Below are 12,505 nucleotides of genomic sequence, written 5' to 3'. Positions count from 1 at the left end.
TAAAAACACTGGTTTCACTTATACAATCCTTTATTTCATAATAAACCCTGTATAAAAGTACAAGCTACACTTTATCGCGAGTGTAAAAAGCTTAAAACATAAACTTAAACTTAGAGTATTATAGGCTTTGGCATATCTTCAAAAGTGTCTTACAAACAAACTTAGAACAAAAGTGTGCGCCATAAAAACTTATTTTGCGGCGCAAAGTGTTACATAATTCGGCTAAATGGTTTTCGTTTTCAAAGTTTGTTGAGGAAAGGGGAGATGGATCCTAAGTCTTCGCAGTCAGGGATGAGTTTTCCCTTGAACTTGATGCAGGTTTCAGCGCAGAGTTGTCCCTCGAACCACGGGCCCAGCATCTTCTTGCACTGAGCGCAGTTCTCGATACAAATCGCCATCGGGTCATAGCCGGTCGCTAGAAGAAAGACAGACAAGAACAGATGTGATGTTTCATACTGGCTAATATTTACATTTGGGGAACATTAAAACTTCATGGTCAGAGTGAGCAGATCGGCCAACAATCGAACTGCAGAAGATAGTCCTCCGAAGGCGCTCCGCCCACTGTTAGTGTCAAGGCGGGGTCGGCTTTAGGGCGCAGGGAAATATATCTCAATTACCACGTCAAGGCGTCGACGGGCTCGGACATAGAAAAATAATAGAGAAGTCCTCTTTGTTGCCGCCGCGACACCGTCTCGACTCTCGTGCAGTGAGCGGAGCGCCTAAGGAGCGTTAACTTTTTAAGCATAATGGACCTTAAAAACATTTTACTTTTAGGTGCTTCACCAAAAATACCTTAGTAAGTATAATCTTCACGTCATCTCACCATGCATAAAAAAGGATTAGGTAGGTATACAGTGCTAAGTGCTAACGCTCAGTGTGTTAAGGTATAGGGACAAGAAACATAACACTCACGTCTCATATTAATTAGCTGCTGCATACACGGAAAGTAAGCAAAACACAAAATAAAACGTAGTGCATTAGGTAGTTCCAATTTAAAAATAGGTACACGACAACATGACACAGTAGACGGTAGTAGTACGGTATCTACCTTACTTGCTTTTGTAATTGAAAGGCCCCAAAATTTAACTTTATCGGACGTAGAGCTGCCATTGGGATGCAGCAAAATAAATCCGCTCAGGAAATGCCCGGGAGGATTTTACGGTCAGCCCGCGCGCGCGGCATCAATCCATTTGTTACGCGGTGTAGAGAGGAGAACCATTTCGGTCCTTTGCTGATAAAATCCGTCAAGAGTGTATTTTTTTGCAAATTGGTGAGTGTTATCGGTGTTATCTCTATGGCTTCTGAATTCCTGAACTAGGCTCATACTTTAGTTGAAAAGATCTAAAGAACAATGATGTCGAATAAAGCCAGAATAAAGAGAAGAAAGCCAGGAGAGTAGATAGTAGTTCGTGAAGCCACTCCACTACCGAAGGGTGTGTAGGTGATTGATAGACATAATTACGTACACCTACCTTTCTAAGAAGCGGCCGTAAATGATTAGTTGGATACCTACCGTAAAGATAGGTAAGGGACTAGATTAGTGAATCTTTCTCGATTCATATAGCTAAATAGGTTTTATCTCAGTACCTAGTTGGAATGAAACCTTCAGATTACATAACTGCTTCAATTTCAATTAGTTAGGCTCATCTAGCTAAAAAGGATTCCATAATGACGTACATAACATTATTATGCCGCTGCACAGGTGCTTTATCGTCGTAGACAAACCAAACGTCACTTTACCACCATGAATACGGCGCTGTGATTGGAACCTGCTTTAAACGAGTTTATCGGCGTTGATAACGGACCCGTGCAGCGGATACAAGATAGGATACCTACCGTCTCATTATCTTATCTTTTGATTAATTGAATTAAAAAAATGGTTCTATTAAGTAGCTGCCCAAGGAACCCCATCGCGTGTGCGAACAGCGCTCACCACAGCAGCCGCCGCGCCGTTTCGCAGCGTGCGTGAATCGAATTTTTTGCATTCTTTTTACCTTCGTAGTTTTCCGCCATGATTTTCAAATGACCTAATTATTAGCTGTGGCTGCTACGCTGTAATTAAAATGCCTAGTTTTTATAATCTTAAAGCTGTGCCAAACTATACAAACTAGATACCTACTTACATAATACTAAATAGAGCGCCGTATAGGACCTAAATAGGACTGAAATCACGGATAATGGCTTTGTTAAAAAAAATGGACATACTTAGGCCTGGCTCCTTTAGGATATACCTATTACCTACCCCCGGATTAAGCACTAGGAATGTAGATGTAGGTACAAGTCATGATTTGAATGTTTATGTTAATTTATTATTAACGGCAGTTACACCCTAAGCATATTTAATCTGTGCAAGCGTAATCATAACTAAACTTGTCTCATCTCTAAATCCTAAATCCCATATAATATTTACCGTTATCTGATTTATTTATGGCTGTGCATAACCCTTCCGAGATCTACCGTTATCTTATTAGGATATTAATTTGTTTATGGGGTCCGTTTCCCATGGGAGAGGCTATTAATCAATAATAACCTTCATAAGTTAGGTAAGAATAAACCCCCTGAATTTATGATAGGTAGGTATGACTGGGAAAAACATGTAACTTGTAAAAAAAAGTTCCACCTGTAGGTACGTATCGCTGAAAAAAATTACGGACGATGAAACAAATTAAAAAATATCTTCCATCTTTAACCCGTTGCTGAGTTCTAAGAACTCTAAAAGTACATAAGTCTAAAGTAAATTAAAAGCTAAGGATAAAAATCCGATTTTGTATATGTACCTAAGTACCTATTTAAGATTATATTAGGTACTTCAGGCTATACTACTATCTAACTAACAAATTAATGGTTGGTAGCATTATATTTATTAGTTGTGAAAACACTTTAAACTTTGAATGAAATTTTGTTTACGGCAGATAGCTCCAACTTCACTACAGGTAAATAAACGACCCACTTTATCCACGAGAAGTTTTATTTTTATTTCGCATCAACATTCAACATGTTTCTTACTGCTTAAAATGCAAATTGTTTTTATTTCATTTACAAAATTAGACTAACTCATGGAGTGGAGACTAATCAATACTCATTATCATTAGATAGGACTGAAAAACCGCTGAATATTTATCTGTACCTACTTAATTTCCTGTAAAAAAAAGTTGTAGAAGATACTACTTACCTATCTTCTACAACTTTTAGACTAGTAGGACTTTTGAAGAGTGGCGTAACATTCTTTCGGGCCAATAAGTATAATAGTACTTACTTAATTATTTCTCGCTTCAGTTGCATACTAGTAATATAAACTGTAAATTACCTGTAGGCTATACTTAATAAAATGTAATCATTATCTTGCTTCGCCGTTGTCGGGTGAAAATACCTATTCTTATAAATGTTGAAAATTAAGGGTTTAGTTACTAACTAGTTACCATAGTTACTTACTATGGTTTCAGATTTAGATTCTTTAAAAATAGATACATAACTAACCATTTAGAGGGTTGAGCATTTGGGGATCTCGAGGGGATAAAGAAGCCACCCAGTTATAGAGATATTTTGTCCAAGAGTTCGGAATGATAGTATTATTTGCCAACTAGTCAAACCCATCTCAAGATCAAGAAGTTAGGCAACACCTGTCTCTGACCAAACCGCATCCCCAAGGCGAAGAACTGTTCTGAGTTACAACACCTAACTCATCCGTTATAACGGTTATAACTTAGTATAACGTTATAAATAAAGTGACAACGACTACAAAGACTTCTAAAAGTGGATTTGGTACCTATAATGAATAAGTACCCACCAGTACCCATAAACTAGCTTAGTCTCCGTTCAAAGACGTTTAGGGCTCTTTAGAATAGGTAATGCACATTAGCTCATGCGAAATCAAGTGCCTACAACGGCTACAACCCCACATAAATTAAATACCTACAGCAGTGTGTGTAAAGATATGGATCCCCATTTAGATCAACTATAGTTCTACGTAATTTACGAAGTTTAATGTTTTTGTTTAAGAACTTTGTTGGAGACTTGAGTAGTAAGTAATAGTAAGTATTTGACTATCATTATTAGTTTTTCACGAATTTCCCTAAGTTTTTCAGTAAAAATCATGTAACTCCCTATATTTTGGACGATTATAGACAATTTATTTTATCTTAAGATAGATGTGGTAACTAATGTTAGGCGTCGAACTTTATGTTTTGCTATTCTATAAATAGTTTCCAGCTACTTCTACAATGTAGGTAAGTTTAGATGCCAACCTAGTTTTCTTGAGCTCTAAGATCCAAAGGGGCGTAAGGACTATTGCACGCACACCGACAAAGCCTGTCCACACATCGGATACCAACTAAGGCTGGTCAATATTAGGTATTCCTCAATTTCGGTGTCAAGTGTAAGCGGCTAAGGTGAAATTGCGTAACGTCATGTTTCGGCGAAAGTAAACCGGTCAAAGCATCGGGGTCATTGCCTGCATTTGCACGCTTCTTGTATACTTTAGTTAATGTAAGTAGGTATGTTGCAAGTCGGATCGCTTTGTTTATAATCCTAGTCCAAGGAGGCGACATGCTTGAAATGTTTTCGGCGGCATGCCTCCCCAGCGGCCGGGGGTTACTCTATACTGACGAAAAACTAACGAACGAGAGCTGTCGTGCAATCGGCACGTTTATTACAACGAGATAGAGTCGTGGCTCGCGCTCCGAAACTTCGTGTTTTGTCATATAGAATTCAAAGTTGTGTTTAGTTAACTATACCTTAGCTATTAGCTCCGAGGTTTCGAAAAAGCTGTAGCTAAAGATTACATATTGCTCTAGCGAGCAATACAAAAGTTCCAGTGACATAGCAAGCGCCAAATTACTACTAATCGGATAAGAACTAACCCCCTTAGTGCCAATTTCTCCATTGTCGGTTATCTAACCGACAGGGATTGATTTATATATTAAACGTCATCTCCATATAAAATTCATGACAGATGTGTCAAAAGTAAACCACTACTCCTTGGTTATGCTCTAACCGAGAATGGAGAAAGACTAGTTTAATGACGCCGATGACTCTGTCAGCAATATTGTGTAATTAAATATTAAGGTGTTTGTCGGCATTTCTTGGGTTAAAAAGAGTGTATTTTGAAAACTTTTTTCAGACAGAACATAAATCACATGTAACCTGAAAAGTATCTTAGTACATAATATCTACTAGAGAGGTGGTGAACATACGAGCAAAGTGTAGGTATTTATACACTTGTAAATGTAGGTAGGTATATCTGCTTGTTGGTCTACCAGTATCTTGGTTCCGACACTAATTATGGGTTTCTGTATCATCTACGTGGTAAGCCAAATAAAGGCTATTTGGATAGCTGGATACGCATTGCACTGTGATATTGATATCGGAGTGCTCAATGCTCAGAACCACAGATGTGGAAAATCGAGAGCTCGCCAGCTTAGATTAACAATAAACGAATCAGATGGTGGATCACATACAAGGGAAAAAAACTGTCCGAATTTTATTTACTGTCAAAGCGTTTTAAGTTCTGTTCAACCTAAAGACAATAATTATACTTACCAATAAAATAAAGTCACAAACTAATCAACCTTATTCAAAATATATTATACAAGAGCTTAGTGGTAGAAGTGGGGTGTTATTTGTCGAGACGTTTCTTTTGCATTGACGCTCCATCTAGTTTATATTAAAATATCGCTGCTCGCCAGTTAAGGCTTTGTAACATTGGTTACCCAGCTCGGGAAATACCTACAAATTGCCTTTACGTATAGGTGTGCCAACATTCTGTACCTATATAGTATGTATATATAATACTAGCTGTTCCCGCGCGCTTCGCTTCGCCTTAAAAAGTTTTCCCGTGGGAATTCCGGGATAAAAAGTAGCCTATGTTCTTTCCCAGGGTCTAGACCATATATGTATACCAAATTTCTTTCAAATCCGTTCAGTAGTTTTGGCGTGAAAGCGTAACAGACAGACAGACAGACACAGTTACTTTCGCATTTATAATATTAGTAAGGATATGTAAAGGGAAATTGTTCGATTGAATATCAAAATACTGCAAAGTCTGGATAGTTTCAGGTTACTTTTCATCTACTGCATGTAGGTTGTACATAGTAAACTATAAGGGCTGATTTTTCAATGGTCAGATAAACGTTATCTGAGGAATAATTCTGATGCTGTCACATCTGAATATTGTGACAGCAACTATTTTATTCCTCAGATAACGTTTATCTGACCATTGAAAAATTAGCCCTAAATAAATAAAATTAAAAAGTAGGTAGTTTTTTAGATACTTACATACTACATGAATTTCTCAAAGAAAACGCGTATAAAAATGTATTACCGCGAGATAGCACTTTTAACCTCTGCGATGAAAAGCTACTGTTCATTTTAACAAGTATATCTTACAGAATGAAATACATGAAAATCTGCGCTTAATGCAGATATTTGTACTCGAGTCTTGGGTGTTGATATTTAGGTATATTTAGTATATCTATCTATCTATGTATTTGTGTAGATATATCAGCTGTCCGACACCCATAACACAGGTCGGATGGCCGTGTGTGAGATGTCCCCACCTACTTATTATTATTTATTTATTTATAATGCTGTTTATTGAATTCTTAAACGATATTCTCAAATAACTAGGTACATTCATACGTTTGCTAATGGGTACTGTAAACCCCAAGAGGCTAATGTAGGCGTATAATTTGTGCTATAAGTTTGTTAAAATGGATGCAATTTTCATTCGACGACTTTGATTTTTGCTATTAATTCACCTATGGAATTTATCAAACTATCTGCCATTAATAACAAATTAACCCACTGACGATGACGGACACTGACTGCATTTGACGTCCTCCAGAATTTTAGAAAAAAATCACAACGTCGAATGCATTCCCCGCTCTTTTTCTAATTATTTCAACAACGGTCAATGCAGTCCTGTTTTACCTAGAGTTTGTATGAACACCATCTTGTTGTGCTTTATTTGGCAGGATTTCAAAGTTGTGCACCCAGAGTACCTTTTTTTCACACAGCAATAAGTTTTCATACAGAAAAAAGTGTGCACTCACACGCACACAACGGTCACCGACGTCGTGTTTTCTTTACTGCGCCTAGGCAGTGTGCCGGCATGTGCACCAGCAAACCATCACTCAACTCCCATACAAAAATGTTGTGCGTTTTTATGAGTTTCATCGTTAATTTAATGTCCATCAATGTGTTAAGTAAGTACAGATTACTGAATAGTACCTATACTTACTACCCAGTTGTTGCAAACCTATCTACTACCGATTAAAACATCTACCTACTTGTAAGCTTATCTTAACTATATTATGATTGGAGAGTTACTTGAGCTTTTACTGCGCCTTCTGTTCAACTACAGCTTTAGGTAGTTTGAAAAAATACAGAAAACTAAATGTCCTGCGTTACGTTATTTAGGTTACCAACATAACGAGTATGATGGCTAAGTACTTAAATGGGTTCTATCTAAATAATGATGTCATGTCAACATTCATGTTTATAAAAAGTCACACATTGGGGGTATCGCAATGTTTCTGCAAACATTTCACCACACTTATGGTACGTAACAAAATCTTGTCACTATTTAAAAATGACTCACTTGTAAGTCGCAAGAGGAAAAAGTATGTGAAAACCAATACCGATAAAGCCGGATGAACTGTCTCTCATTTGAGTGGAGTTCGGAGTTCGGATCCTGGCACGGATCAATAAATTAATAACTAATATTACTTGGGTTTAAAACTTTAAATAATAAAAAAAACTTTTTCGTTAGTAAACAGTAGTACCTAATAACATTTTAAACGTAGATTTTTACAGTAAAACGGTAATTTCTCTTGCAACTGAGTATATCATCATCATCATCATCACCGAGTATATAATTATGTATAATACTTTTATTAATTGGTGGTTCTCAGCTAAACAGCACTATTTTATTCTAATCACGGAAATTGTACCATTAAAACTGTTGCATTGAAGGGAATTCTGAACAGGCGGATCGATCAAAGCCGAGAAGCGATAAATGGAGCGGAATGACAGAACGTAATGAATAGCTGAATACTGCACACTAATTTCAGTCATTTTCAGTCATGAAATGTTAAGCATTTTACTAAATACCTACTTTGACTATGCAATCTACTTCGACTTCAGTCGCTAGTACCTTTAAGTATCTCGCGCTTAGCTTGTTAGCTAAAGAGTGTAGGTAAGTTTCACGGTAGAAAAGGAGATTTTTCAAATGCCTTGAAAACTTTTCTTAGGTAAGTACCTGTTAGGTATTGTTTTCTACAAATAAATAGATGGGTTGAAATCCTCTGTAACCATTCCGTTTTCCGATTCTTATAATTTCCGATTATTTTGCCTTTAGCTATGTGACCTATAATTCTATTCATCATTTACAATAATCATAAAATTTAATTAACAGGTAGCTATGTCTCCAGTGAACGGCATGAAAAGAAATATTAAAAAATTATAGTAAATGACTCGAACTTCCGCAGAGAGTTAAATACGACGACTGTGTGTAGTTCTGGAAACTAGAAGGGACGTCAAAGGGGGTAAAACAAGTACAAATAAAGCTTTTGAAAGTACTGAATGACATAAATTAATAAACTATAAATAGCTACTGCATTTACACCCGCCATAATTAATAAAATGCATCCTTACTGACCTAAGTATTATTTTATGAAAAGAAGGCATGAAAATAAAAATATGAACCGCATTATAATTACCTAACTCCTTTACTTCAGTAAAGTTTTTTTTTGTTTTTACAAGTTTTTTTAAATTAAGAACGTATTAATCTTTTAATGGTAAAGTAGAGTAAGTACTCAGATGGCAGTTCTCAATAGTAAAATATTTAATAAGAAATCTTCATCAAAGCTGATTAAGTACTACCGGCATCGGCGCCAACTTTAGATTGCATTTGTTTATAAAGAGGACTTTCCTCAAAAAAGTTAACTTATTAAAAATAGCTCTGTAATCTTAAAATTGACTTGAAGTACCTATAATAAAATATGATTTGTTTTATAATGCATCTCTACAATCAAGCACAAACCTACATTAGAACTGAAAGGAGGTTAATATTTTTTATCTTACTTAGATGGTAGGTATTTCTGATTTGATTGATATTTGAATCTGATAGTGTTCTCATCAAATTTTCATCAAACATCCAAAGCTCAACACGCGTAAGCGACAAAATTGTCGCTTACACGTGATGAGCTTTTTTTCTCAGCATATTCTGAGCTTTTATCAGCCTTGTTATCTATGTCTCGTAGGCGCCGAAAGTTCGGCTTTTTCGGTCAGCGATCCCTTAATAGTTTGGCAAATCTGAATGTTTTCCGTTTTGTTGGGACCCCTTAAGAGTTCCGGGGAAGACCCATTAAAGGGGGAGGGAAAGTTCCACAAGTTCCGGACCGATGACAGCTCATTTATCTCTATATTTGTGCAAGCCTGGCTGTTTACAGTGAATCTTTGCCTTTCGAAGGGGGTTTTATAATTAATGTTTCGATGCGCCGTTCGCTGCCGCCTAGATTGCTTTTAATGTTGAAAAGTAACATACTGTATACATCTTTGTAGGGTATATTTTCTGTCCCTTAATTGATTTTCATAATGACCCATCTATTCATCAATTTAACTCAGCAGTTCAAGTTTAGAAGCTAAAACAGTGGGAAATTGGGAATAGAGTAGATTTTAGGAAACACAGTGCTTACCTATAGCAGGGTTGCAGCTCACAGGGCTTAGGCTGGCGAAAATCGTGGCGACCGCCAACACTACAAAGGTGGTTGTGAATTTTCCCGCCATTTCAGTTTGATCTGAAAGCAAAATTCATCACAATTTTTAATATACTCACTATTATACTTATATAACAATGAGGTATTTGTAATTTACTTATGATGTTAAATATATTCACACACACGTAGGTTTAGGTACACACAGTCTTTGCACGACTGCATCTCAATCCGATAAGCAGCAGGATCCAACTTACAAAACTTTTTTAAGAACAGCACCGTAACTCGACTCACCGGATTTAATTTGCAAAACATAAAGAAAGCTGAAAGCCGAACAGTGCGCGACTTCAAAAAACTCCAAGCGCAAAGGATGCCAACGGGATTTCAGAACTGAAACTTGGGAGCGTTGTCGGCGGAAAACTTCAGAGGATCTATTCGAGTGATTCGTCGTCTTGTTGTTTATATGTAAGCAAATTGGTGGTGTCGAAGGTGGGGGCTGAGGCGAGCGTGTGGGCCAGGAAGCCGCAATCAGACGCAACTTCTAACCAGCGACGTACGGAAGTTGGGACTGCCCGGCGTGATGCGACAAGACTGACACCTTCCAAATTCAAATAAGAATAGTATAGATGTTGTTTTGTTTATCTAAAAGTTTCGATTGGAAATTTTAAACCAAGGCCTCGGATAGTTGGTTTTGATCGCGGACTATAGCAATAGTTCGCGTATAAACAAGCAAAAAGCTTACACAATTGATTTATTCATCTGTTATGACAGTTATCAACATTTTCCAACTGTTGTCCCGCCAAAAATTTGCATTTCCGCCTTTATTTATTACTCACCCGCCCAAAATTTTTTCCATCACGTGCAAGCGTGATACCGAAGGACACCACGTGGTATTGTTTTAATAAATTACTGTCTAACCTTGTTCAAAAGGTGAATGAGAAAAGAGAGAAAGGTAGTAAATACTGGATCCACGTTATTCTTTCGCTATCAGTTTGGACCAGGTTGCCTTCATTTTAGCCCGGGGCGACAATACTCGTGTCGCACCACAGATGCCACTAGCTACCTATTGGGGCAATTCAGTTATTTTACTTCGCTACACTGAAATACTGAACATTGGGAAATACGACCAGTTTAAAGGTAGCCTGTAATCTTTACAAAAGAATACAGATGACTCTATTGTAATCCCTAAGAGCGTGCCTAAGCAGAAGTGTCCGAAAATTATGTTATGGTAAACAAATGCAAATAAATTACGCAAATGTCAAACACATCTTTTTCGCAATCTAAATTATTACGAAATATTTTAATTTTTAAAATTCAAAATTAATGTTCATAATGTTACTTGCAGAATAGCCAAGTGTAAGACAAAGAATTTTACTTCCGCACCGGCCGAGCGGACAAAAGTCAAATGTAAATAACCTGAGCGATCGAGCTATTATTGAGGCATGCGATCGAAACAAAAGTTCGAGAACTGTTTTACATAGCGGGGCGGACAAACCGGTCTGAGGGGTCACAGTGACTCCAAAACGTCAATGGATACGTCACGATGAGAATAGCTCGTTCGAAATCCAGTTCTGTCGATAGCATCTTATGGGCGCTCAAGCCTCTTTCGGACCGAACATGGGGAAGCGGATCTACTTATCAGCCGAGCGTATTAAATCATTATTATCATTGCACGTATGTTACGTACTTCCTAAACTTTTAAATTCATAATGCCGGAATCATTGCTCGGCCCGTGATTGATTCTTTACCAGTTTGTGAGAAATTATTTCCGCATATGAACTCACGCTGACAAAAATATTAGAGTGGATTATATTTGTGGCGTCATATCAAGAAACGGATTAATATTCCTTGACAAATAAGGCTTTTGTTAATATATTGAAAGGGGAGCAGAATTGAATATTTGTGTGGCGGAATCCGGAGCTACACAATATTGTTCATGGGGAGAGCATGACAACGCAGAATATTAAAAGATGATGTTCGGATTCGTATTTGTTTTGCGTCAGCCTTGAATGTGAATAGGTATTACATTATGCGGAATGAAAGCTGTAAGCTTGTTTCCATCAGAAATAAACATAATGGTAGTGCCAAGCGGGAAGACAAGCAGAAGAAAACTTTTTATGTTGGATGTAAAGATTCTTATTTCCAATGGTGGTAACTCGTAGGAAATTGCTCAAGAAGTTTTATATTTAACCGATTTGGGGTTGGCATAATATGCCAAATTATTATATTATTACGATTAGGTAGGTATACCTCCAAGCTCCTAGCTATGTATGAATCAAAATCTAAAAAAATCCTTTTTCTCTAATAAAGCTCGTATTTACAACCAGCCGAATTCAACGTTCAAGTAAATCTACCACCGACAGTTTCCATAAGCAGTAGACAAGCAGACACAATATTGTACACACATAGGGTTACTTACAAAAGAAGTTCAGGCTTACACGACGAATGCAACGAGTGAGATTGTCTGATTGAACATGCCATAAACAAGGCGCCTTTTATACTCCTTCAATAGGAATCTCATACTCTTAGCCCAACGAGCCATGTCGGCAAACAGCAGGGATCCTATATGCTAGGTACTCTAATAGTGCTTTCTTTTCCATTCTCATAATTAGATTGGGAAGTCCCCTTTGCTAATAGGAATACGGCTATGGGTTGAGATTGCGCACTTGTGCTCTGGATTTCATGGAGTAAGTATCTACAAATATTTTTGAATGTCGATATCTTGAGGGTTGAAGCTTTATAACTTTTATTAAAAGTTATAAGAATTAGTTCAAAGTTATAAGTTTTTATTT

General features: G+C 37.1%; 1 protein-coding gene across 2 annotated transcripts; it reads right to left on the bottom strand.

Moving 5' to 3' along the window:
• Positions 1-12: 12 nt before the first annotated feature.
• Positions 13-12,168, bottom strand: LOC105390651 (eclosion hormone). 2 transcript variants are annotated; one of them, XM_011561988.3, is made up of 3 exons: positions 12,133-12,168; positions 9,696-9,797; positions 13-415 (listed from the first exon to the last, which is right to left on the bottom strand). In XM_011561988.3, the coding sequence occupies exons 2-3, from the start codon at positions 9,784-9,786 to the stop codon at positions 240-242; spliced, it is 267 nt and encodes an 88-aa protein (XP_011560290.1). In that variant the 5' UTR covers positions 9,787-9,797; positions 12,133-12,168; the 3' UTR covers positions 13-239. The 2 variants fall into 2 exon arrangements, with proteins under 2 accessions (XP_011560290.1, XP_048477722.1); XM_048621765.1 differs by lacking the exon at positions 12,133-12,168 and adding an exon at positions 10,008-10,157.
• Positions 12,169-12,505: the final 337 nt, after the last annotated feature.

This window comes from Plutella xylostella, chromosome 6 (genome assembly GCF_932276165.1).
Source record: "Plutella xylostella chromosome 6, ilPluXylo3.1, whole genome shotgun sequence".
In the NCBI taxonomy this organism is placed as follows: domain Eukaryota; kingdom Metazoa; phylum Arthropoda; class Insecta; order Lepidoptera; family Plutellidae; genus Plutella; species Plutella xylostella.
This window is presented reverse-complemented; position numbering and strand designations above follow the sequence as displayed.

What these genes read in the sequence shown, in the direction of transcription:
- LOC105390651 (XM_011561988.3), bottom strand. Translation starts at nt 9,786, where the DNA reads ATGGCGGGAAAATTCACAACCACCTTTGTAGTGTTGGCGGTCGCCACG. An exon ending in GAGCTGCAACCCTGCTATAG is followed by an intron (nt 416 to 9,695) that starts GTAAGCACTGTG and finishes TCTTTCTTCTAG; the next exon opens with CGACCGGCTATGACCCGATG.